General features: G+C 54.0%; 3 protein-coding genes across 23 annotated transcripts in view; 1 reads left to right on the top strand and 2 right to left on the bottom strand.

Moving 5' to 3' along the window:
* Positions 1-373: 373 nt before the first annotated feature.
* On the bottom strand, positions 374-7,939 carry GFY (golgi associated olfactory signaling regulator). Of its 2 annotated transcripts, XM_017967886.4 has the most exons (7): positions 7,842-7,939; positions 7,321-7,604; positions 4,085-6,842; positions 3,324-3,439; positions 1,987-3,181; positions 1,226-1,399; positions 374-741 (listed from the first exon to the last, which is right to left on the bottom strand). In XM_017967886.4, exons 5-7 carry the CDS (start codon positions 3,158-3,160, stop codon positions 542-544), a joined length of 1,548 nt encoding a protein of 515 aa, XP_017823375.4. In that variant the 5' UTR covers positions 3,161-3,181; positions 3,324-3,439; positions 4,085-6,842; positions 7,321-7,604; positions 7,842-7,939; the 3' UTR covers positions 374-541. The 2 variants fall into 2 exon arrangements, with proteins under 2 accessions (XP_017823375.4, XP_002762415.5); XM_002762369.7 differs by lacking the exon at positions 3,324-3,439.
* Positions 5,904-6,820, top strand: PTH2 (parathyroid hormone 2). Its single transcript, XM_054250421.2, has 2 exons — positions 5,904-6,032; positions 6,597-6,820. The coding sequence occupies exons 1-2, from the start codon at positions 5,908-5,910 to the stop codon at positions 6,769-6,771; spliced, it is 300 nt and encodes a 99-aa protein (XP_054106396.2). The 5' UTR covers positions 5,904-5,907; the 3' UTR covers positions 6,772-6,820.
* Positions 7,654-24,600, bottom strand: part of KASH5 (KASH domain containing 5) — a 32,714-nt gene continuing 15,767 nt past the window's right edge. For 5 of the 20 annotated variants that reach the window (XM_078359400.1, XM_054250412.2, XM_078359395.1 and 2 more), the window contains 11 exons: positions 21,743-21,820; positions 21,415-21,471; positions 21,033-21,092; positions 20,332-20,396; positions 20,082-20,169; positions 19,513-19,635; positions 15,772-15,830; positions 13,837-13,882; positions 11,806-11,870; positions 11,619-11,729; positions 11,317-11,516 (listed from right to left, as the gene is read on the bottom strand). In XM_078359400.1, the coding sequence (XP_078215526.1) occupies positions 11,375-11,516; positions 11,619-11,729; positions 11,806-11,870; positions 13,837-13,882; positions 15,772-15,830; positions 19,513-19,635; positions 20,082-20,169; positions 20,332-20,396; positions 21,033-21,092; positions 21,415-21,471; positions 21,743-21,820 (894 nt within the window). In that variant the 3' untranslated portion in view covers positions 11,317-11,374. Of the gene's footprint in view, positions 7,810-11,316; positions 11,517-11,618; positions 11,730-11,805; positions 11,871-13,836; positions 13,883-15,771; positions 15,831-19,512; positions 19,636-20,081; positions 20,170-20,331; positions 20,397-21,032; positions 21,093-21,414; positions 21,472-21,742; positions 21,821-24,600 lie in introns of those variants that run through there. The other 15 variants (XM_035284927.3, XM_035284932.3, XM_008988390.5 and 12 more) reach the window with 10 other exon arrangements.

Genomic DNA, 24,600 nt, shown 5'->3' with positions numbered 1-24,600 from the left:
CCAGCTCCTGCTCCTTCAGTTCCAGGGGGTTCAGACCCCAGTCTCTCCTCCCTCAGATTCAGGGGTTCAGACCCCATCCCCTCCTCCCTCAGACCCAGGAGTCCAGACCCCCAGCCCCTCCTCCCTCAGACCCAGGAGTCCAACCCCAGCCCCTCCTCCCTCAGACCCAAGAGTCCAGACCTTCAGCCCCTCCTCCCTCAGACCCAGGAGTCCAGGCCCCCAGCTCTCCTTCCTCAGACCCGGGAATCCAGAACCCTAGTCTCTCCTCCCTCAGACCCAGAAGTCCAGGCCCCCAGCCCCTCCTCCCTAAGTTTCAGTATTCTCAGACTTGTCACCTCAAGCCCCAGGGCCCAGGCCAGCAGAGGGGTCTAGCTACGGGAATATGATATTTATTCGGTCTCAGACCTTGTTCCCTGATCACAAGGCAAGCATCTTTGTATCTTAGACTCTCATCCGGGAGGACTACTCTAGCTAGGCACGACAGGAGCGTAGGGTTTTCCCTCACTGTGGGGATGTGCAGGCCGGCAGGACTCGGTGGGGCTCACACGAAGTTGTTGGGGAGCGTGGCCGGGGACAGGGCCTCCAGACGCTGCGGGCGGCCCCCGAGGGGCGGCGGGGGCAGCTTGGGTGGCAGCGGAGGTGTGGGTGGGGGCTGCTTGGTGGCAATGTGGGAAGGGACCCAGGCATCCGGTGCAGAAAAGTAGAGGTCGTAGGGGTCTTTCGGGGCGTCCAAATGCAGAACTGTGGGAGCAAAGGGGCGAGGTCATCTCCAGGCTGACCCTCCAGGTCATCTCCAGGGGCCTATCCCCTTTTGTGCGGCTGACCAATCAGGAGGCCGGAGAGAGGATTCCGATTCTGCATTTGAACTGAGTTTTCAATCAAAAGGGTGGGGGTCGCTGCAGAAACCGAGTGGCGAGTCGTCCGAGCTGCAGGGCGGAGCCTGCAGTGGGAAGTGGGGAGTGCAGGGCTCACGGCCGCGCACCTGGAGGGGCAGGGGCGGGGCCTGCGGGGACTGTGGGCCTGAAGCCGTCTCCGACCGCATTGGGAGGGGCACTGGACGTGTGTATGAAATTGCAGACAGTAGGGGGCTGGTCGCGGCCATGGAGAAGTCAGGGTTTTCACTGACCTTGGGTGAGGGACCTGCGCTTTTTGGCTGGGCGCCCTAAAGTGCCGGAAGAGACCGGGTTTTGGAAAAGTGCAGGCATTCCAGGGACAGGGCGCTCACCTGGTTCATCTCCGTCGTCCGGAAGCCGGTGGTGTGCGAAGGGTCGGTGTCGAGCTGCCCGGCGGTAGAGACACCAGAGCAGCACAAAGATGCCGATCAGCAGCGCGGTCCCCGCGAAGAACAGGCAGAGGGCCCCGCCCGCTGCGCCACGTGGTCGCCCCACCAGAGTCACGCCTGAAGGGGGAAACCAGCAATCTAAGCTTCTAACTCCCTCCTCTTTTAGACCTAGGGGTCCAGGCTTCTAGCCCCTCCTCCCTCAGACCTAGGAATCTCTGTTCCCAAACCTTTCTCCCTCGGACCCAGGAGTCCAGGCCCCCCGCCCCTCCTTCCTCGGACCCAGGAGTCCAGGCCCCCCGCCCCTCCTCCCTCGGACCCAGGAGGACCCAGGCCCCCGCCCCTCCTTCCTCGGACCCAGGAGTCCAGGTCCCCAGCCCCTCCTCCCTCGGACCCAGGAGTCCAGGCCCCAGCCCCTCCTCCCTCGGACCCAGGAGTCCAGGCCCCAGCCCCTCCTCCCTCGGACCCAGGAGTCCAGGCCCCCAGCCCCTCCTCCCTCGGACCCAGGAGTCCAGGCCCCCGCCCCTCCTCCCTCGGACCCAGGAGTCCAGGCCCCCGGCCCTTCCTCCCTCGGACCCAGGAGTCCAGGCCCCAGCCCCTCCTCCCTCGGACCCAGGAGTCCAGGCCCCAGCCCCTCCTCCCTCGGACCCAGGAGTCCAGGCCCCAGCCCCTCCACCTTCGGACTCAGGAGTTCTCCCACCCCTCACCGGTCTCCTTCACTCGCTCCACCACGATGATCGTGTTGACTCCCTCACCTCGGCTGTGCCTCTGGGGTGCCCGCAGAGTGGCAGGGGCCAACTGATTTGGGGGCCCTGGAAGAGCAGGGGGACCTGCAATCCGGGCTGAGGGAGGAGGGGCGCTGGACCCCTTAGGGCCAGAGTTCTGGGGGGCCTTCGGCTCAACCGTTCCTGGAGAATCTGAAGTGGTCAGTTTCCGGGGGTCGGGCTGGATAGCTGCAGCCGTTTCTGGTTTGGGATTTGGGGACAGCTCATTGAGGGCAGTGGCTTCATCCTTGAAAGGTGAAGGTGTTTTTGGGTAAAGACTAGTGGAGATTTGAGGGTTGGAGGTCCTGGGGACATCTGTTGCATTTTGATAGTAGGTTGTAGGGAATTCTCTTTGGGAAATTTCAGTGGGGCTGGGATTGTGGGTCACATGGGATTCTGGATGGAGGGTTTTAGAAGGGTCAGGATGGAGGGTCTGAAGAAATTCAGAGTTTGGGGTCTCAGTGGAGTTGAGGTCATGGGTTTCTGGGAATTTGGGGTCAGGGGTCTTGGTAGGATCAGTGTTTGGGGTCTCAGGGATTTCTGCATGTGAGCTTTCAGTGGCGTTAAGTTGGGGACTCCCTGGGGATTCTTGGTGTATAGTTTGCATAGTGTCAGTGTTTGGGGTCTTGGGAAATTCTGGGCCTGAAGTTTTGGAAGAGTTAGGTTTGGGGGTCTCAAGGGATCCCGGGTGTGGAATTTCAGTTGGGTCGGGTGTAGGGGTCTCAGAAGACTCTGGGTGTGTCATTTTGGAGAGGTTAGTTTTTGGGATGTCCAGGGATTCTGTTATTGAGGTTGCGAGTGAGTCAGCTTTGGGGGTCTCAGGAGACTCTGGGTGTAGGGTTTCTTGGAGGTCAGGGCTGGGGGTCCCGGTGAAGTCAAGTAGGGGGGTTTCAGGGGAAACTATATGAGGTGGTTTGGAAGGCTCAGGGTAAGCAGTCCCAGGGAATTCTGGGTTAAGGCAATCTCGTGTGGAATCTTCAGAAGCACAAGGGAAGGTCTCAGAGGGGTAGGCCACGTCCGGAAACCCAGAGCCCAAAGGAGGGGCTGATGGAGTGGCCTTGGACCTCGGCCCGGCGAGGAGGAAGATGAGGAAGAAGATCCAGTTGAATGGTTCCATAGCTCTGGGAGATACCTATAGCTGCGGAGGGGAAGCGGGAAGGAAGGGGTTAAGGCCGAAGGCTCCCGGAACCCCGCAGACTCCCAGAGGCCACTGCCCGAAACCCCGCAGGTGGACCGAGTCTGTCCGGGGCCCAGCTGGGCGCCAGGGATGTGGGAAGAACCTAATCGGAAGTCCCTGGAGGCTGTGGGGCGGCGACCGCGGTAGCCAAGGGAGACTGAGGCTTGGGGCTTCTTGAGAGTCGTAGTTAATTTCCTTATTTGTTTCACCGAGGGGGTCCTAGAAAAAATTGGGAAAGAATGACACCTCTCTAGGCCTCCAGGTCTCCTTGACTTTGACTTTGGAGGGTGACAGGCCTTGGAGGGGACATGGGATCATCTTCCTGAGGGCCCCCGGGACACCTTGACTCAACAGTTGTTTACACTACTGGAGGCTCCTAACGGCTGGGGGCTGGACTCAGGGATTTGAGGGAGGAGGGAGACGTTTGGGCTCTGGGCAAGAAAGTTGCTGGGGGTTCAGACTCTAGGGTCTCGCAGGGTGAGGGGGCTGAGGTTCCTGGCTCTTGGTACTTTAGGGAGGAGAAGGCTGGAAGTTCAGATGCCTAGAATTTTGAGGAAGCAAGGTTTGGGGGCTGGATTACAGGGGTGGAAGGAGATAAGAGGCCTTGGACTCTTGGTTCCTGAGTTAGAAAGGAATTGGGAGCTCTGAGTCCTTTAGAAATAGTGTCTGAGGGTCTGGGCTCTGCAGAGTTGAAGAAGAGAGCCGTGGGGCAGGACTCTCAAGTCTGTTGTTGAGGATGGAGCTAGGATTTCAGCATCTCCTGGGCTACTCTGGGCAGAGATGCCTAGGTCTGTGGTCGGGTGGAGGTGGAGGCGGCAGATACCTTGATGGGACAGGCTTACTTGAGGTCCTGGGGTCTCTTACCTGCTCTGGTGTCCAAGGTAACAGCAGATGAGCAGAGCTGGATGCAGAGAACGGTGAATGTTGCAGAATGGCTCTGGGCGGGGCGGTGGGAGGCAGGGTCTCAGGGGCACACAGATGATGCACCTGACCCCCTCCCAGGGGATTCTGGGAGCCTAGCGACAGACTTAGACTCTTAAAGAGACAGAAGTAAAGGACGTTGTCCCTGGGGTGGGGAAGGGAGTTAGAAACTGGGATGCTGTAGCGGAGATGTGGCCCCGTTAAACTATGTTTTTGAAACCAGTGGTCCCAGCCCTCTACCCTCTCCTACCTGGAAACCCAGTGGTCTCATTCCCTGGTACCCTCCTATTTCAAGTCCTCTAAGTTTCATCCCCCAGCTCCCTCCTACCAGACCCAGAAGTCCAGGCCTCTAGCTCCTTCCTTCCTCAGATCCAGCAATCCAAGTCCCCAGCTTTCTTCTCCCCCAGAACCTGGGACTCTAGGTCCCTGTGCCAACCACTGTTAGACTCAGGAGTCCAAGCATCTGCCACCACCCTCCTTAAGAGCCCAAGTTCCCACATCCCAGATAGCTGCTGCTCTGTAGGACTTCCAAGTTTTTCTCATCTCCTCCTCACTGTGCATAGAGACTCCTCTTTTTTTTGAAAGAGAGTCTTGCTCTGTTGCCCAGGCTGGAGTGTAGTGGTGTGATCTCAGCTCACTGCAACTTCTGCCTCCTGGGTTCAAGCGATTCTAATGCCTCAACCTCCCGAGTAGCTGGAATTACAGGTGCCCACCACTACATCTAGCATAATTTTTGTATTTTTGTAGAAATGGGGTTTCGCCATGTTGGCCAGGCTGGTCTCGAACTCCTGACATCAAGTCATCTGCCCACCTCGGTCTTCCAAAAGTGCTGGGATTACAGGCGTGAGCCATCGTGCCTGACTGAGGCCCCTCTCAAGAGTCAGTGTGAGGAGGACTGGGCATTAATCTTTACAGCACCCTAAACTCCCCCCAGATAAGGGCTTAGATGCATCCTTAGGGCAGCTCGGGAATCCCGTCTCTTCCCCTCTTCATGCTCTCTCTGTGCCTTTTCTGATGTTTGCCTGTCACTTTTCCTGTCCTTGCACCCCTGCCACATGTACCTTTTGCCATCTCTTGCCTTTTCCTCCTCTCTGTCTCGCTCTCAATCTTTCTGGTGTCTCCCTGCTGGATTTATCTGTGGCAGCTCTGTCCAGCCTAGGATGTCCTTCCGTTTCCATCTGTCTTTCTGCGAGCCTTTTCCTTCATTCCTCCATCTCCATCTGATTGTTCGTTTCCGTCTCCTTCCCTCTCTGTTCTTGCTTTCTTCCTTTTTATTTCTTTTTGTGTCATTCCCTTTCTTACTCTATTTCCTCCTTGGCCACTCTGTCTTTGTCCTTCTCTTTGTGTCTCTGTTTCTCTGACGGTCCTTCCGCCAGTCTCTATTTTTATCCCTCTGACACACCCCCTGTGTCCACCTCTCTGTCTGTCTGTCTCTCCCCCTCCCTCGTCTCAGGTCCAGCTTTTGGTCCCAATTAGTTGGTGGCGGCCAAGGCATCGGCAGGTCCCCCACCCCCGGCTCCTCATTACCGCTGGCGGCTCCTAATGAGCCTGGGGAGGGGGTGACCCCGCGCCCCCGGCCCCCCGGCCTGCGTCACTGCTCGGCGCGGGGGCTGCGGAGGCGATATAAGGGGGCTGCCAGCGCCGCTGCCCGAGCCCACTGCGCGGTAGGGGGCCGTGCGGGAAGCTGAGGGTGGGTGCATGGTGGGGTCCGGGGTTCTGGGCCGGGATGCCGCCCCACTGAGCCCCTTTCTGGTTCTCCACAGGTGATGGAGGCCCGCCAGGTGTCCACGAGCCCTCGGGTTCGGCGGCTGCTGCTGCTCCTGCTGCTGGTGGTGCCCTGGGGCGTCCGCACTGTCTCGGGAGTCGCCCTGCCCCCCGCCGGGGTCCTCAGGTAGGTGCCAGGCCCAGGACTCCCAGGGAAGGGTGGGGACTTGGAGAAGTGGGAAGAGAACCAAAGAGAAAGGCGGAGGAAGACCCAGACAGGGGGACAGAAACCCAAAGAGAGGGTGACCAAGACCCAGCGAGAAAGAGACTAGCAGTGGGGAAACACCGGAGGGGGGTTTGCTGGTGGTAATGGTGCGGGAAACGGACAGAGAATCAGCAAGAGAAAGAGACAGAAAGACAGATCCTGAGAAAGGCGTGGAGAGGCTCGAAAGGAGTAGATGCAGAAAGGGATTCATCCTTTGAGCAACATTTATTGGGTTCTTGGTGCGCTCCTGGCCATGCGCCGAGCGCTGGGGGCGGACAGGTGCATCAGACTGGCTCTCAGTACCCAGGGAGTTTCGAACCTGGTGAGTAGAGGGGCAGAGACCCACACAGAGAACGAGAGAGACAGGGGGAGCCAGACCGAGCCACTCCACGGACAGGGCAGTAACAGGGCTTCGAGTTAGACAGCGGGGAGGACAGGCGGCGGCGAGCGCGGGTCTGGACGCGCGGTCGTCGCGTCTCTCCACAGCCTCCGCACCCCAGGACGGGCTTGGGTGGATCCCGCCACCCCCCGGCCGCGGAGGAGCCTGGCGCTGGCGGACGACGCGGCCTTCCGGGAGCGCGCGCGGTTGCTGGCCGCCCTCCAGCGCCGCCACTGGCTGAACTCGTACATGCACAAGCTGCTGGTGCTGGACGCGCCCTGAGCGCGCCGCCCGTCCCCGCTTTAATAAAGACCCTGCCGTGCGCTCCGGACTGCGACTCGTTCCTATGCGACCTGCATGTGTGTTGGATTGGGGGGCGGGGCGGGAAAGGAGGGAATAGAAAAGAGACAGGACTCTGTGTCGGCCACTCTGGCATCTCTCCCTTCAGTTCCCTCTATTATAATCTTTCCTCAATTCAGTTTCTCTGCCTTGGTCTTTCTCTGTCCAGGCAGCTGGCTTCTTTCCTATTTCTGGATATTTGCTTCCCTACCGCCCCCCGCCCCAGCTCTGTTGTCTCAGTTCACTCTGGGCCCCCGTCCCACCCTATCCCCATCTCTGCCCCCTTTTCTCTGGTTCTCTGTAATCTCCAAGGTCTCTGTCCCCCTCTGTCTCTGCCCCCTTATCTGGGTCTTTTTCCTCTCTGGGTGTGGGTCCTCGTCTTTTTGAGTCCTTGTAGGAATCTCCCCTATCACCCTCTTGGCTTCCGAGTCTTCTGCCTCCTCTCTCTATTCTCTTTCTGCCTTTGAAACTCTTCCTTCCCTTCTCCATTACTTTCTTTTTTCCTTTTTCCTCTGCCCGACTCCTTCATATCTTCCTTTTTGGTTTTTTCTTCCCCTCCTTTGGGTTTCTGTCTCTCCACCGGCTCTCATCTTTAAATTTCGCGGTTCCTCCCTCCCATCACTTCCACATTTCTCTCCAGGCACAGTGGAAAAAAGATTGCGGGGCTCTGGTGTGAGGCAGCCCTGACATCCAAACCCAGGGTCCTCCAAATCTAGCTGCGGCCTCGTATTGAGAACGTCTTCTTGACGTCAGTCTCTGTGCCTCCTGCTCTTCATCTGTTATGAGGAACCAATAAGATATATTTAATGAGAACAGCGCCCGTCACATAGAGAAACGCTTTTATTTGAAAAGGGTGTCCTCTTCTCACATCAGCCTCCAGCAATTTTCTCAGGGTTTTCTGACTTCAGGCGTCTTTCTCGGGAGACCACTGCGGCGCCAGGCTGGAGCAGGAGGAGAGGAGAGAGGAGCAGACGTCAGGCTCTAAAAAGGACAGAGAAAGGGCGGGGAGATACCTGGGCCGCAGGTGAAGCGAGAAAACAGCCAATGAAAATCTGCATTTCTCCCCGGAGGTTCAGCTTGCCGTTCAGCTCCGCCCCTCAATGGTAACCATGGCAACCCGGTGGTCCGCAGAAGGCTAGAACACCGCGCCTGGGGCGCCTCTCGTGCGGACCGCGCTCTGATTGGTCTAAACAGGGTGGAGCTTGGGGACGTCTGCTTGCCGGGAAGCTGGGCCGCCGCGTGTGGTTGGCAAGGTCTCCCAGAATTTGCATTTTCGGGAGGCGGACCGAGCCCTAATTGGTCCTTGGGCTGTGGGGGCGGGACTGTTTCATCTGTCATTCAGATACCAAATAACAAATGAAAAACTGCATTCCTCAAAACCCTCTGGAGTTGGCCTAATTTTACAAACAAGACCAAGATTCAGGAGGAATTTTCCTAAGTTGTTAGAGCTATCAAGAGACAAAAGGATAAATGGAACCCAGATATGTGCAATTTCAAAAGTCTAGACTTTTCCACTACTCTCATGGGTAAATGGAATTAAAAGGTTGATAAGCGGTTGTTATATACGAGGCACTCTTCTAAGCGCTGTATTTGTATTAGCTTTTTTAACCTCACAGCAACCCTATGAAGAGCCTCCTCCTGTTTCCCTGAAGGCCTGGTAGCTGGGTACTGGCCTGGTCTCTTCCCATACTCTATTTTCTCCCCATCCCTTTCCGAACACTTGAGGTTTTTGCCCAAAATGGTGTCTGGAGCCTCCTCCCTCCGCAAATTCAGCAGTCCCCACACTTTCTGCCATCGCCCACAGGTGACAACACCCAGACCCCCTACTCCAGCCTGGGAGCTCAGGGCTCAGGACTCCAGCCTCTAAATAAACCGAGTCTTTCACTGAACCCACTCCTTATCATGGGTTTCCTAACTTGGGAAGGGTTCCACTGTCTACTAGTCACTGGGTCAGATCCCAGGGGCTGTCCTTGCCCTGCTCCTTTCACCATCCTTTACAGCTTGTCAGTCTGCAGCCAGGTCAATCCCGCCCAGTCCTGCCTCTGCTCTTCCCTTCTCTCCACCCGCAAGCCCTGCCTCAGGCCTCCTCGTTCTCTCCCACCTGGACCACAGCCCCAGACTCCTCCCCACCTGCTGGGCTCCATTTCCATTCCCTTCATTCATCTCCTCTACGGGCCCTGAATGCCCTTCTTCCCACCCAGAGCTCTGCCTTCCCCTGCTCACAACCCTTTCATGGGCACTGGGGAATAAAGTTCAAGCCAGTGTTCAAACCCTTTCACGGGTTCTTGCCTGCCTCTCTTATTTCCCACCACTCTGTAGCCTCCAATCCTTCCCCGGCTCCAAATATTTTCTTTTTATTTTTAAACCAGCAACAGGATGTTGGCCATGGCTTTCCACACACACCGGTCTCTTTTCCACCTCTATGACACCCTCCCTGGGCCCCTGCTGACTGAAATGCAAACCTTACCCATCTTTTTTTTTTGAGATCAGTTTTGTTCTTTTTGCCCAGGCTGGGGTGCAATGGTGTGATCTCACTGCAACCTCCACCTCCCGTTCAAGCAATTCTCCTGCCTCAGCCTCCCGAGTAGCTGGGACTACAGGCGTGTGCCACCACACCCAACTAATTTTTGTATTTTTAGTAGAGATGGGGTTTCACCATGTTGACCAGGATGGTCTCCATCTCTTGACCTTGTCATCCACCTGCCTCAGCCTCACAAAGTGCTGGGATTACAGGCATGAGCCACCTCGCCCAGCGTCCTTTTCTTGAGGTGAAATTTCCCTTTTGTTGCCCAATCTGGAGTGCAATGGTGCAATCTTGGCAACCTGCGCCTCCCGGGTTCAAGCGATTCTTCTGCCTCAGCCTCTGGAGTAGCTGGGATTACAGGTGCCTGCCACCACACACCTAATTTTTTGTATTTTTTCATCAAGTTAGTCAGATTGGTCTGGAACTCCTGACCTCAGGTGATCCACCAGCCTTGGCCTCCAAAAGTGCTGGGATTACAGGCGTGAGCCACCGCATCTGGTCCCGGAAGATTGTTATTTTATTTTTTTAAGATGGGGTTTCACCATGTTGGTCAGGATGGTCTTGAACTCCTGACCTCAGGTGATCCGCCCACCTTGGCCTCCAAAAGTGCTGGGATTACAGGCGTGAGCCACAGCGTCTGGTCCCGGAAGATTGTTATTTTATTTTTTTAAGATGGGGTTTCACCATGTTGGTCAGGATGGTCTTGAACTCCTGACCTCACGTGATCCGCCCACCTTGGCCTCCAAAGTGCTTGGATTACAGGCGTGAGCCACCATGCCCGGCCCTGGAAGATTGTTCTTTACTGACTTAGGATGCAGTTAGGACTGGGTAAACCTAGGCTCCAACCCATGGGGTGGTGGCAGGACAGAGTCAGGATCCTGCTGGGGGAGGGCAAGGCAGAGGTGTAGAGAAGGTAGGAAGCAGAGAGAGATTGGGAGAAGAGGTATCCTAAAGCCCCTTCAAAGTAGCCTGGTGACGTGCCACTGCTGGTGTGTAGGTGGCTCCCAAAGTGTTTTCTTAGGTCCATGGCCTGCAGTATTTTTTTTTTTTTTGAGTCTTGCTCTGTTGCCAGGTTGGAGTGCAGTGGTGCGATCTTGGCTCACTGCAACCTCTGCCTCTCTGGTTCAAGTGATTCTCCTGCCTCAGCCTCAGAAGTAGCTGGGATAACAGGCGTATGCCACCACGTCTGGCTAATTTTTGTATTTTTAGTAGGGATAGGGTTTTACCATGCTGGCCAGGATCGTTTCAATCTCTTGACCTCGTGATTTACCCACCTCAGCCTCCCAAAGTGCTGGGATTACAGGCGTGAGCCATGGCGCCTGGCTGGCCTGCAGTGTCTTTCTGTGTGCATGAGGAGCATGGCAAGGCACTTTATCTGCCTTCCCCGAATGCACTGTTACTAGCACACAGGTTCTGCGTGGCTGCAAGGCAGCTGGTCCCTGGAGAGGTACTTGGCCTCCCAGGTCCCAGCCTCCCTTACAGTTGAGAGTGGTGGTCACACCAAACAGTCTGACTGGTGAGACAGACACAAGTCTGCTGGTGGCTCTGGGCAGGCGACTGCTTCTCTTTCATTATGATTATGATCTGAATCTACCCACTGCACACTGAGGCTACTGCCTCTCTTTATAAAAAGGAAGGGACGAGCTTCCGTCTCCCTGCAGATGTGATGTGGGAAGCTACAACTGCCAGCTCCTGAGCGTGAGGGGACGGGAGAATCACTGAGGCCCTGACCCCAAGGCAGCTGAGACTTCGCTGTGTGCCCACAGCTGCCCTTGCCAGGCTTGTTTTGTGAAGGAATAGTCCTTAGTGCTTAATCTGTGACTGGGGAAGTTTTGCTTTTGTTAAATGTCAACATTAAATAACTAGGAGCCTTCACATAAACCCAGTCCAGGGATGTGGATCCCCCTGTACGGTTTCTGCGATAAGCCCGTGCAACACTGGCCTAACATAGGGGATCCGAGCGGAGAGAGCGCCAGGGGATTTATTGAACTACACACTGTTCTGAGGGACAAGCAGAGCCTCTCACACTGGAGGGGGCTGGAGGTAACAGAGCTGGAGGTGGGGCAAGGTGGGAGGTGGGGACTGGCCCAGCAGCAGGACAGAGAGCAGCAGCAGCAGCAGCAGGCCCAGGACTGGAGCTGGGATCATCGGATACCGAGTGACCCTAGTGGGGAGGTGGGAGAGTGCTTAGGGCAGGGTCCAGGCAGCCCCTGGTCTTCCCAATGTCAGAACACCTTCTTCCTTCTGGAGGTGCCTGGGGGCACACCTGAGTCGCTGTGGGGGCAGGATGAGCTGGCCCCAGGGCCTCCTCCTGACTGGGACCAGCTCCTTCATCACAGGGACCAGGGCTTGCCGGAGATCCTGCTGGGCAGGGCTGCTGGGGGAAAGGAGGGAATCAACACTGGTTTTTCCTTGTCTCCAATTTCCCTCCTGGACCCCATGGGTCCTATTACCTCCTTGGAGGGCTTTCTGCGATGTCTCCAGAGTGAGAGTCTCCTAGAGGGATGGGGAGATCAGCCTGGAAGGACGAAGAGATGCATTTGAGGCACTGGGTTCTGGACTGAGAGGCCCTCAGGTCAGCCCACTGGACACAGTGACCACACAGAAGGTAGTGGAACTCAGGAGTTGAATGAGCTTCTTTGAGACATGCTGCCAGGTTGGGTTCCCAGTTCTGCCAGCTTCTGGCTGAGAGCCCTTGGCATGTTACCACACCTCTCCGTGCCTCTCTTTCCCCATCTGCTAGCCAGGGATGTCCCCACCTCATAGGATTAACATGGAGACTAAATGAATGAAAAAGGCAGGCAGTGACTTGGACAGTGCCTGGTACATAGTGAGTGCTCAATGTCTGTATGAGCTATTCAATATCATCACCTCCATTTTCCATCAGATTCTGGAAGTATCTAAGCTCTTTAAGGGCAGAGACCACATCTTCTACAGGTGCCCACCCCCGTGCTGGACCTCATGCAGAATCCTGTTTTCCTGCCTATGCCAGAATCGGCAGGTGCTTTAATTAAAAACAGCCCATCATAGGCTGGGCATGGTGGCTTACACCTGTAATCCCAACACTTTGGGAGTCCAAAGTGGGCAGATCACAAGGGCAGGAGATTGAGACCATCCTGGCCAACATGGTGAAACCCTTTCTCTACCGAAAATACAAAAATTAGCTGGGTGTGGTGGCGCATGCCTGTAATCCTAGCTAGTTGGGAGGCTGAGGTGGGAGAATCACTTGAACCAGGGAGGCAGAGGTTGCAGTGAGCCAAGATGATGTCACTGCACTCCAGCTTGGCGACAGAGCACGGTTCTGTCTCAAAAAAACAAACAAAAAACCCCATGCTATTATAAATGGTATAAATTTAATTTTCTCATTGCTCATTGTTGCCACACTGAAATATGACTGATTTTTTATTTTGACCTTTAACCCAGCAACCATGCTGAATTCACTGATTAATTCTAGTACTTTATCTGAAGATTCAAAGATTAAAGTCCCAGCTGTTTCTCCAGGGGTCAGGCCCAACCCACTGTACCGCCTCATCCCTCGTGTCTCCCTGGAAGGGCCTCCCCTTATAGGTCTTTGGCCTTCCCACCCCTGCTTCTTTCTGACGAAGATGAGGATGATGATCAATAAATTAAAACAGAACACCAATCATGATCAGTATCTTCACCTCCAACGCCTGTTGTGCTAGGCAGGCACCCAGGCCCTTTACGACGTGGTCCTTAACCCTCATCCCAACCCTGGGAGCTAGGAAGAGATTGTCCCCATGTGAGCGATGAGGAAGCTGAGGTGGATCCCCAGTCTCTGGGGCAAGGGAGTGGACTTTGGGGCCAGGCTGCTGGGAGCTGAGCATCCTGGAGGCAGCCATCTTGGCTGATTTGGACCCTGAAGAGCCCCAAGGGCCCTGACAGTGCCTGACCTACAACAGGCAGACTCCAGCCCAGCTCCTGCATTCCTCAGCTCAGAACCGAGGGCTCCTCACCTCTCCTTACCAAATTTATTTCCCCTTCCTTGCCTGAGAATCAAAATCCTAACTTCCACTGGGCACAGCTACTCTGAGGAGCAGAGGAGCCAGCCTGTGTGGCTGCAGGCAGGGGAGCTGTGGGCATTGTGCCCCCAGGGAATTCTGAGGCTGGCTGGGGAGGGCCAGCCCAACCTCCTCCGAGTGTGGGCGAATGTGCGTGTGCATTTATGCAATCCGTGGGTGTAGCCACGTCTATGAGGCCTGCCGTATGGCGACTGCAGCCTTGTGTGTGGCTGGAGGAGTCCCCTGGGAGCAGCCTGGCCGCCCACTAGCCTCCAAGCCACCCCCCACCTCACTATCGCTCTGTCTCATTAGTTACAGCAAGGGCCTTGTTATCTCTTGGCCAAATGATTTTCCTCTCTGCTCCTGAGGGGTCTGAGGCTGGGGCTTGGGAAAGAGTTGAAACAATTGAGCCTCTGCGGGCTTGGAGTGGATGGGGACCGGGGAGGGGTTCTGGGGACTGCCTACCGTGACCTGGCTCGCCGCAGCCTCCTCTTCCTCTCTTCTGGTTAACCTGAGGACCACAAAGTCACTGCTGGCATCCTCCTCTTCTCCCTAGTTCCCTTTGCCTGCTACAGGCTGGGAGGGAAGCCTAGGAGCAGGGGTCTTAGCACAGGCCAGGCAGCATGGAAGGGCCTCAGGGGTGTTCTGCATATGTATTTTTCAGGGGAATTTTCACCAAATTATTGAAAGGGTCTTTGAATGCCAGAAGAATAAGGGGCCTCTTCATCTCAGATTTGCTTTCTCAGCCACTACTTCCCCAGCTGATACCCCAGCTGGGAACTGAGGCTTCCGGCTCTCTCACTCTCCAAAATACCAGAGATTCAGGCCTCTCTGAGACCCTAGAGCATGTGTAGAAACCCCCTTCCTATGTAGTGGGTTGAGCCATTTTTCCATGACTCTCACTGGGTGTTCTTGGAGAACTGGGACTCCAATTGGGACCTTCCCACGCACAGAATCCAACGGTTGGAGCTCTTCCCCATCCCAGATCCTCTTGGGTGTGTAAGCCCCTCTTCCAGGACAGGAAGAGCTCTGAGGGGGCTGCATGCCACTCATTCATTCATTCAATCACATCTTCCAGTAGACCCTGGGCCTGTAGGCCAGGAGATGAGTCACACCTGGCTCTGCCCTCCGAGTCTCTGGTCTAGGAGGAGATCTGGCTCCTGACCCTGCCTCCGGGGAAGACTCTTAGGGAGGCCCCTCCTAGGATCACAGCCGTCTGAGTCCCTGCCATCCACACCACCAGCCACTGCCTTCATTGGGGTCCAGGGATCCAGCCCTATAGTTGCCACCACTACAAGCTTCAGCCCCAAAACCCTCAAAGATGCCCTCAGGAACACAGCTGTGCTACCACGAAATAAGGGATCTAGTGGTCTTAGGCCCCCCAGCTCTGCCCCAGTCAGACAAACACTATCTGATGCCCAGAAACTTCTACTTGGGATCCAACCCCTCTCAAGGTCCAAGTCCTCACTGCTGGCTACCTTTAGGGGCCATTGCATTCACCACCTTCCTCACTCCCAGCTTTCCAATCTGTGGATCAAACTGCCCCTGCCCTCTGGAAACTCGCATGGTACCTGCCTCCCCTTGTTCCACCACTGCTCAGCCCCTTTCCCCCTCCTTTCTCTGGTGACGCAAAGGGAGGTCATAGCTCCAGAGCTCCCATCCCGCCCAATCTCAGCTCCTCCCAGACAAGTCCAATTAGAGGCCTTGGCAGGCAGCCTCATTAGGAGCCGCAGCTGGGAGCCTGAAAGAGGGGAGGGGAGAGGGAAGCACCACAGGAAACCAGAGGCCCCAAGGCCAGGGTTCTGAAGGAGGGTGGGCCCAGACATCTAGTGCTTTCTCCATCGTCCCAGGCCTGGACACAGCCTCTAACAATCATATCCCAATCACAGGGCTGGGGCCTCACAACATACGACCTAATGCTCACATCTGCCCCACTTCGAAGTACCTGAGCTGGGATTTGAATCCACGCTTATTGCAGAGACCCTCCTCACCCTCCAAATCTCCCAGGTGACTGGGAGCTCTCCAAGGAGGTTTTCTGGAGCATTGGGAGAGGTGTGTTCAGTGAGAGAATGATCGTGTGACTGAGCTGTCCCTTCTGCCTGACAATTGTGTCTTCTTGTCTAAGAGTCTCCTGTACTAATGCCACTCCCACAGGGCTCCATTCAGGCATAGGGCCTCCCTAGGAGCCCGCCCCCGAGGCAGGGTCAGGAGCCAGATCTCCTCCTAGTCCCAAGACTCGCTGAGGGCAGGGCCAGGTCTCATCTCCTAGCCTACCTGCCCAGGGTCTGCTCCTGGAAGATGTAAATGAATGAGTGAGTGGTGGCATGCAGACCCCCTCAGGGCTCATCTAGTCCTCCAACTCTAAACATCCTGAGGCAGATGGACGGCTCAGCTCCTTACCACATGGATGGCTCCTTCCTTCCTTCTCCAGGGTGTGCTGGCTCTCCCTGGAAGTTTCTCTGTGGAAACAAAAAGGTTAGTTCTTCTCTGATTCTTCTCACTCAAAGTCCCAACCCTAACAATGCCCAGTCTCCCCCTGGTCCCAGACCCCATAAGCAAAAGGACTTCTGGGCTGCAACCTGTGCACAAATTCACCACCTTCTACAACCTGCCCTGCTCTCATGCTCCTCTATATGAGGATGACCCTATTATCTCCCTAAGAGCAGAAGCCAGAGACCAAAGGGTTGTTCTTGATGTCACCAAGTCCCCTTGTCCTGCAGGACCCCGGAGTCCTGGTCACCTAAACCTCGTGGATGTCCCACAGATCTCGTACACTTACTTGGGCCCAAAGGATCTCAGCATTTCCCTGCCCAACCGCCTTTTCCTCCCAGCATCCCAGACTTGGGCTGGGTCCATCTGTTCTCACTCAGGACCCAAGAACCTTTTGTTTTCTCCAGAGAAATATGAGCATTGCCCTTGACCTCAACGACCCACTTGACATTGTTTTCCTCTTTTCTTTTTTTCCTCAAGACAGATTCACTTTTGCTGCCCAGGCTGGAGTGCAATGGTGCGATCTCAGCTCACTGTAACCTCTGTCTCCCAGGGTCAGGAGATTCTCCTGGCTCAGCCTCCTGAATAGCTGGGATTATAGGTGTGCACCACCATGCCCAGCTGATTTTTTCATTTTTAGTAGAGACAGAGTTTCACCATGTTGGTCAGACTGGTCTCCAACCCCTGACTTCAGGTGATCCACCTGCCTCAGTCTCCCAAAGTGCTGGGATTACAGGTGTGAGCCACCACGAGCGGCAGACATTGTTTTCTAAATGCAATCCTTGCACTCCAGGCTGGTACACCCAACTGCTTCCAGGTAGCCCCGAGACATCCCCAAGATTTCACCTCACAAGGTTACAAGTTGCAAGTCTTTCCTCCTCTCCTCCCTGCCCAGCACGCACATCCCATCTGTGCCCAGCTCTGTCCCTCCACCCCAATTATGTCTGTCTGTCCCTTTTCCTCCATCCCTAGGGCTCTGGCCTGGCTCAGGCTTCATCACCATTGCTCTGGCCTCCTCCCTGCCTCCAGTAGGTCCCTCACATGGTCCCAGGGGGATATTTTTATGTCCAGAACTGACACCAGCCTTCCTGTGGCTTTACAGAGAAAAGTACAATCTGTTAGCTTGTCAGAGATTTCCTTTCATAATCTGGCCCTGGCCTCATCTCTCACCAGTCACCCCAGCCACCCTGTACTCCCAAGCGTACCGCGATTTTATGCCAAGGCCCTACACAGGCTGTGCCAGTGCCTCAAAGACCTCTCTTTCCTCCAACCACTTAATATCCCTCTCCCTTTCCTTCTTTCTTTCAAATAAACTCAAGTGTTAGTTTCCCTTCAGTATCTCCCCCAGTCTCTGACATGACACAGATAAACCTTCTTGGGGCTCTCACAGGCCCATGCCCCACCTCTAGCACAATGATCATTCTGCACTGGGGCAACCCATTTGCAGGGTCTCTCCTATCAGGCCTTGAGCACTGACAGACCCGGCCCCAAGGGACTCAACTCTGTATCCCTGGGCCCATCTCAGATTGCACCCTGACACCTGGCTCAGTCTTCCCCTCGACAGGTCTGTCATTTGGGGCATCTGACAGCTCAAAGCAGAAGTCCAATCTAACTTACACTTCTGAGGGATAAGGCTTTGTCCCCAACAAGCTGTGTGACTACGGACATGTGATTTCTCCCTGAGCCTCAGTTTCCCGTGAGTAACAAGATGAGGATTCCTGCCTTACAGAGGTACTGGGAGAGTTAAATGAGAAACCAAATAAGCACTGGTGGCAAAGAGAAATGCAGAAGCTTTTCTCAAACCAGGGAAAAAGTGATCAGAGAAATGAGACTCTCCTTAAGGATGGCAAAGAGCTCTGAAGTGGTACAGTTCTCAAGACAATACGGTGTTGCTTATGGAGGTGTTTGCAATATTTTCTTTAAAAGAAAAAAAAAAGAGAGAGCCCAGAGCAGTGGCTCATGCCTGTTATCCCAGCACTCCCGGAGGCTGAGGTAGGCAGATCACTTGAGCCCAGGAGTTCAACCAGCCTGGGCAACATAGGGAGAGAAAAATTAGCTAGGCATGGTGGCATGTGCCTGTGGTTCCAGCTGCTTGGGAGGCTGAGGTGGAAGGATCACCTGAGCCCAGGGAGATTGAGGCTGCAGTGAGCTGCAATAATGCCACTGCACCCCAGCCTGGACAACAGAGAAAAGAGTGAGACTTTGTCTCAAAATAAATTAAAAAAAAAAAAAAAAAAAAAAGCCAGGCGCAGTGGCTCACGCCCGTAATCCCAGCACTTTGGGAGGCTGAGGTGGGAGGACAGTTTGCACCCAGGATTTTGAGACCAGTCTGGGCAACACAGTGAGACCCTATCTTTATAAAAAATTTTTAAAAGGCTGGGCAAGGAGGTGGCTCACACCTGTAATCACAACACTTTGGGAGGCTGAGGTGGGTGGATCACCTGAGATCAAGAGTTCAAGACCAGCCTGGCCAACATGGCAAAACCCCATCTCTACTAAAAGTACAAAAATTAGCTGGGTGTGGTGGCAGTTGTCTGTAATCCTAGCTACTTGGGAGGCTGAGGCAGGGAGAATTGCTTGAACCTTGGAGGTGAAGGTTGCAGTGAGCGGAGATCGTTGACACTGCACTCCAGCCTGGGCCACAGAGTGAGACTCTGTCTCAAAATAAAATAAATAAACAAATACAATTAAAAAATTAGCCAGGCATGGTGGTGTGTGCCTGTGGGCCCAGCTGCTTGGGAGGCTGAGGTGGGAGGACTGCTTGAGTCCAGGAGGTTGAGGCTGCAGTGAGTCAAGTTCACTCCAGCCTGGGCAGCAGAATAAGACAAGATCCTGGCCGGGCGCGGTGGCTCAAGCCTGTAATCCCAGCACTTTTGGAGGCTGAGGTGGGTGGATCACGAGGGCAAGAGATCGAGACCATCCTGGTCAACATGCTGAAACCCCGTCTCTACCAAAAATACAAAAAATTAGCTGGGCATGGTGGTGCGTGCCTGTAATCCCAGCTACTCGGGAGGCTGAGGCGGGAGAACTGCCTGAACCCAGGAGGCGGAGGTTGCGGTGAGCCGAGATCGCGCCATTGCACTCCAGCCTGGGTAACAAGAGCGAAACTCCATCTCAAAAAAACAAAAACAAAAAAAAGACAAGATCCTGTCTCTTAAACAAGCAAACAAACAAACACACACACACACAAACAAAAACCACACACAATGGTGATTGCTGAGTTAAAGATGTCATAGTGAGCTCGCTGGCTTTTCTTAAAGGTGCCTGTATTTGAAACATAAATGCTTAATATATCCTTAAAATACTGGAATAAACAACTTGCTTATGGCTTTACTACAGTAGTACAATTTTAAATAACGTAATTCCTGAGAGTGTTTTCTAAAAAACAAAACAACAGCAAAAGCCACAGTGCAATTTGTGTGTTTGCTTTGTTCACCTTTGTCTACAGCGCCGGCGGGTCAGTCCCTGGGGCAGGGGTGGTGTGTGGTCTGGCTTGTGGTTCAGTGTTTAGCACGCAGTGGGCCCTCAATTAACATTTTCTCATTAAATGGGGAACTAGCAAAGGTGTGAGTGAATGGGTTGGCCAGGGTGGCACCTGGAGTTCCGGGCCTGTTTCTAGCTCCTGGACTTTAGAGCTTTTCCTGTGCTCACCTGTCCCCCAGCTGGGGCTTCAGATAGAAACTCAGCTTCCTTACTGGTTTCATCAATGACTTCTTCCCATTGCCACACTCCACACAGAGGGCTGGAGAGATCGGCAGTTGCCACTTCCTGTTTCTGGGATGGAAGTGGTTTCTGAGTTCAGGGAGAGCCGCATTAAGGTAGAAGACAAGGTCAGAGACAGAAATGGGTTTAGGTGTGCGGCTGAATATAGGATGAGAGGTGGAAAGGGCTGGTGTGGGGCTTGGGGTGGGGAATGGGCAGAAGCAGGGACAGGGGAGGATTTGGTGCCAGGACAAAGGACTGGGTTAGAGATGAAGTTAAGGAGTGAGATGGTCATAGAGGGAGATGAGTCACAGCTGGATCAGACTGGGGTCTGGCACAGGCCTGGGGCTGGGAGTGCATTTGGGGTTGGGATCTGAGAGAGTCAGAAAAACTAAGGTTGCCATGGGAGCCTTGGGCAGCAATGGGTTAGGGCTGGGTTGATGTGAGGATCAGAGTTGGGAGATGTTTGGAGTTTCTGCTTGGTGGCCTGCAGCAGATTCCAGGGGTGTTAGGCCCACCTGCTGAATGGCCTCGATCTCCAAGCCCAGCGATGGGGGCAGCAGCTTGGTCCAGCCCACTGTTGTCACCTGGGCCCCTTCAGGTAGCCTGGCCACACAGAAGGGAGGAAGGCTGCCTCTGTGCCTGCTTGCCACTCATCAGTCAGTGTATGCTGGGCTCCCTTCCCTGCCCACCTTGGGGCTGAAGGCCAGGGCGTCCCTGCCTTAGGCTCCCCTCCTGCCTCTTCCCACCCCCTGAGGTTCCACTCACTCATCTGGCCCCTCATGGGTCTGACTCAGCTGCTCCTCCAGGCGTGAGATCTCCAGCCTCAGTTCCTGCAAAGGAGGAAGTGGGGCACACCTGGATCTCCATTTTTCCCATCCTCCCACCCAACCTGGGCTTCTCTTCCAGGGTTCTTTCCACTTTCCTGCCTGCTTTGGGCTCCCCAGACACTTACTGCCTAGGGACAAGGGGAAGAAAGCAATGACGGAACGTTAGGAAGCCAAAGAGAGACAGAGAGCAACGGGAACCCAGAAGCACAGCCAAGAAAATTGAGAGAAGGAAGCCAGAGGCAGAGATGCATGAAAAAATGAGACATAGAAGGAAACAGACTCACAGAAAGGCAAGAGAAACAAGAGTCTAAGATACTTGTAAAGACCAGAGCCAAACAGAGAAGAGTTGCCCAGGGAGACAGACAGCCTATACCCAGAGGCAGAGACGGGAACCCACAGGAGCCTGGCAGAGACATGTAAAGATAAGAAGGGGAGACGCAGTGAGGAGACACCCACTGAGAATGAAAGGAACAGAGAAAACGTGAAAAGATACAGAAACAGACGTGGAGACTTACAGTAAGCCATACAGTCACATAGTAAGGATGGAAGAAGATGTGGCCACCGACAGAAAGGCACGAGGAGGAGAGGCAGCAAGTCCCAGAGCTGTCAAAAGAGAAGTGAGGAGGGCAGCTAGGTTACCTGTGTTGTCACTCTGTATTCTTCCAAGGTCTGGGCCAGGCTCTCCACATGGCGAGTGCGCTGGGAAAGCCGAAAGCCAAAGGAGACTGGGCCAGTTCCCCAAAGACACTGGGGCTGGTGGTGGTTGGTGGGGGGCTCGCTGGGGGTTAAGGGACAGGGTGAGCTTGAGGGAAGAGCTAGGGCCTGAGGGAGATCACCAGGCAGAAGGGCTTCTAAATCCCTGAGGGGTCACACTTGGGACCTGGGGAAGCCCTCCAATCTCTCAGGGCTGCACATTCAGTGATCAGACCCAGGCAGGACTTCCCTTTTTAGAACAGGGGCAGGTGTAGAAGTGGCATGTGGACATGGAAGGCAAATCTCTTTCCCTCCCCAGGCCCCTCACCTCAGAGAGGATGGTGTCTCGTTGGCAAATGAGGTGTTCACATTCATAGAGCTGCCGCTGCCAAGAGAGGAGCCTGTCCATCTGTCCAGCCTCCCAGGACTCCCCTTGGTCCTGCCCTCCCTCTGGCCCAATCTGCTTTCCTGCAGACTTCAACCTCCTGAGATATCCCAGGACTTCAGGGGTTTCAGGGATGCCTGGGTAGTCCTGGGAGCCTGACAGCTTGATGGAAGACACTGCTCTCATCAGACTGCAGTCACTAAGACCAGAGAAATGGGAAAAATGGCCCCAGGGTGGTGGAAAGTTGTCAGGCACTAGGAAGGAGTGGCACCTTCAAAGTGTCCTTCTCCACGGCCAGCTCCTGACTTCTCCTCTTCACTGCATCCCGCTCGGCAAGCAGCTTCCTGTTCTACAAGAAGGAAGGGCTGGTCATATTCCCTTCAGCAAATGGTGATGTTAAAATTAACAGCAGACATTTGCTAAACACTTGACATGCACCAGACCTTATGCTAAGCACTTCCTATGTTTTAACCCATTTACTTCCTCCAACCATTCTGGTGGGACCTGAGCTTTAATTTTCAGAGGGTGGCTCCCCCATCTATAAAAATGGAGCTAGGCTGGGCGCAGTGGCTTATGCTTGTAATCTCAGCACTTTGGGAGGCCAAAGCAGGCAGATCATGAGGTCAGGAGTTCGAGACCAGCCTAGCTAACATGGAGAAACCCCCATCTCTACCAAAAATACTAAAATTAGCTGAGCGTGGTGGGGCACGCCTGTAATCCCAGCTACTCAGGAGGCTGAGGCAGGAGAATCGCTTGAACCTGGAAGGCAGAGGTTGCAGTGAGCCGAGATTGAGCCACTGCACTCCAGTCTGTGCAACAGAGGGAGACTCCGTCTCAGGGAAAAAAAGAACAGGAGCTAAAAAAGGACCTGCTTTATGGGATCGCTGTGAGGATTTGATAGGTTAATAACTGCTAACACTGAGCACTTTGCATGTGTTGACTCATTTCTTATCCCCCATTTAAAGTCAAAAGAACAATGTAAGAAGCCTGTTATCCACATTATCTATCACCCAGCTTTAGTAATAATACAGATTTTCTCAGTTTTGTTTAAAATGAGATGTTTCTCCTCCAGATGTTTTAAGTAGATTAAAGCAAATCGCAGGGTGTGGGAAGGGATTAAAAAAAGCAAGTCGCAGGCATCCTATTGGTTCACCTGGAGCTACTCCAGCGTTTATCTCCTACTTGAAGACTTATTTTCTTTAGCAAAACTACAACACCACTATCATGCTTAACAAAATTAACAGTAATTCCTTAGTATCATCTCATACTAGAAAGTTTGTGCTCCTTTTTCTTTTTTTTTTTTTTTTTTTTTGAGATGGAGTTTTGCTCTTGTCGCCCAGGCTAGAGTGCAGTGAGGCAATCTCGGCTTACTGCAACCTCTGCCTCCTGGGTTCAAGCGATTCTCCCACCTCAGCTTCCCAAGTAGCTGGGATTACAAGCATGCACCACCACCACTCAGCTGATTTTTAATTTTTAGTAAAGATGGGGTTTCAGCACGTTGGCCAGGCTGGTTTTGAACTTCTGACCTCAGGTAATCTGCCCTTCTTGGCCTTCCGAAGTGCTGGGATTACAGGTGTGAGCCACTGTGCCCAGCTTTTGCTCTTTTTCCATTTCAGTTGTCTCACAGAGATTTCTTTACATTCACTTTAACTGAGGGTCCAAACAAGGTCCACCATGGCTTTTGGTTGAAGTATCTCATTTCTTTTAATCTGACAGTAATTTCTCCCCCTTCCACCTGGCCCTGGTACTCTTCAGGCCCTCATTCTGTGAAAGGAACCAGGTCACTTGTCCTGTAGGACTGGTGCATCCAGTTAGACTGACTCTGCTCGTTTAGCGTGGTTATGTTCACCACTTTCCTCTACAGTTATTTCTTATAAACTGGTCAGCAGATCCAGGGCCTTGTCCAGAATCTTGTTTTCTGGCAAGAAGATTGGGTGATGCTGTACATACCGAATTGTGACATTCAGGAGTAATGCCATGTCTGGTTGTTCTGTTAATAGTATAATCTCAGTTTTACAGAGGAGTGGAGAGGCTAAGAGACTTGACGAGGTTACATGGTAAATGGACTCAAACTTAAATTTGTGTGATTCCAAATCCAGTGTTTATAATCCTCAGACTTTCACCTGAGCCAGACACAGCCCTGGGTGAGAATGGGGACACAAAGGGAACTAGCTTCTTTCTTGGCCACATGGAGCTCACAGACTAGAGGTGGAAATGGATGCAGAAGTGGGTGACAATGCACGAGGCGGGCTCTGATGAGGCCTTGGGCCTGGGCACCATGGGAGCACTAACAAACAGACTTCCTGAGGAGGTGATGCTGAGTCTTCAAGGCTGAGGACTGTTAGCTGGGAAAACAATGGGCTGGAGAGGGCAGCCCTTGCCAGCCATGAAATGGGACCTGTGCATAAAATGGCCCAGATTCCAGTCTAAAGTTTAGGGGTACGAAAAACCTGTTAAGTTGCACAGTTTCAAGGCGAGATGGTCACCGGGGAAATGCACTTTGGGGCATGGAGGCAGTCCCTTTCACTACATCCCTCCTCTTGGCACTCCAGGGGATATACCAAGGCCAGCCTCTTCCTCTTTCCAGCCAGCTCCAAGTCCTTCATCAGCTGATCTCCCTCTCAGTCTCAGCGGGCCTGGGCTGCCAGGTGAAGGGCAGAGGAAGGACGGGAAAGGAGTGCTGTGTCAACATCTGTCCACCTGGTAGGGATTTGCAGGCCAGATCCTGGGCCACTCGGCAGGGAACCTGGTTACTCAGCTGCTCCTGCCTCCTTCTGCAGTAACCTGAGCCAGCTCTGTAGGTTCTCGATAGGAAGGCTGCCTGGATTGTCAGTGTCTGAGTGTCTTGTTACTCCAGCATTATTCTACTGTAACTTGAGAACTCAATCTATAGATGCTCTGTAGGCAGTGTGGAGGGGAAAGGCAGAGGGGAGGGAACCAAGAATAGCTCCAGTTTATCGGGTGCTGAGGGTGTCCCAGGTGCTGCTCAAGGCACTCAACCTGGCAGCAGGCCTTCCTGGTGGGGAGGAGGCAGAGATGAGACTGCTGGTTGCTATTTACTCTGCTTATTCCTTCTGCTTTTGTCCAGGGATCTACTCTCTATGTCTGAGGGCAGATGGGCCCCAGCCT

The sequence above is a fragment of the Callithrix jacchus genome, chromosome 22 (assembly GCF_049354715.1).
Source record: "Callithrix jacchus isolate 240 chromosome 22, calJac240_pri, whole genome shotgun sequence".
Lineage (NCBI taxonomy): Eukaryota > Metazoa > Chordata > Mammalia > Primates > Cebidae > Callithrix > Callithrix jacchus.
The sequence above is the reverse complement of the archived record's forward strand: the minus strand, read 5'-3'. Positions and strand labels throughout refer to the sequence as shown.

Excerpts from the sequence above, each read along its gene's own strand:
- GFY (XM_017967886.4), bottom strand. The coding sequence starts at position 3,160 with ATGGAACCATTCAACTGGATCTTCTTCCTCATCTTCCTCCTCGCCGGG. Across the intron at positions 1,400-1,986 it reads GGAGCGAGTGAAGGAGACCG|GCGTGACTCTGGTGGGGCGA; the intron begins GTGAGGGGTGGG and ends TTCCCCCTTCAG. Across the intron at positions 742-1,225 it reads GGACGACGGAGATGAACCAG|TTCTGCATTTGGACGCCCCG; the intron begins GTGAGCGCCCTG and ends TTGCTCCCACAG.
- PTH2 (XM_054250421.2), top strand. The coding sequence starts at position 5,908 with ATGGAGGCCCGCCAGGTGTCCACGAGCCCTCGGGTTCGGCGGCTGCTG. Across the intron at positions 6,033-6,596 it reads CCCCCCGCCGGGGTCCTCAG|CCTCCGCACCCCAGGACGGG; the intron begins GTAGGTGCCAGG and ends GTCTCTCCACAG.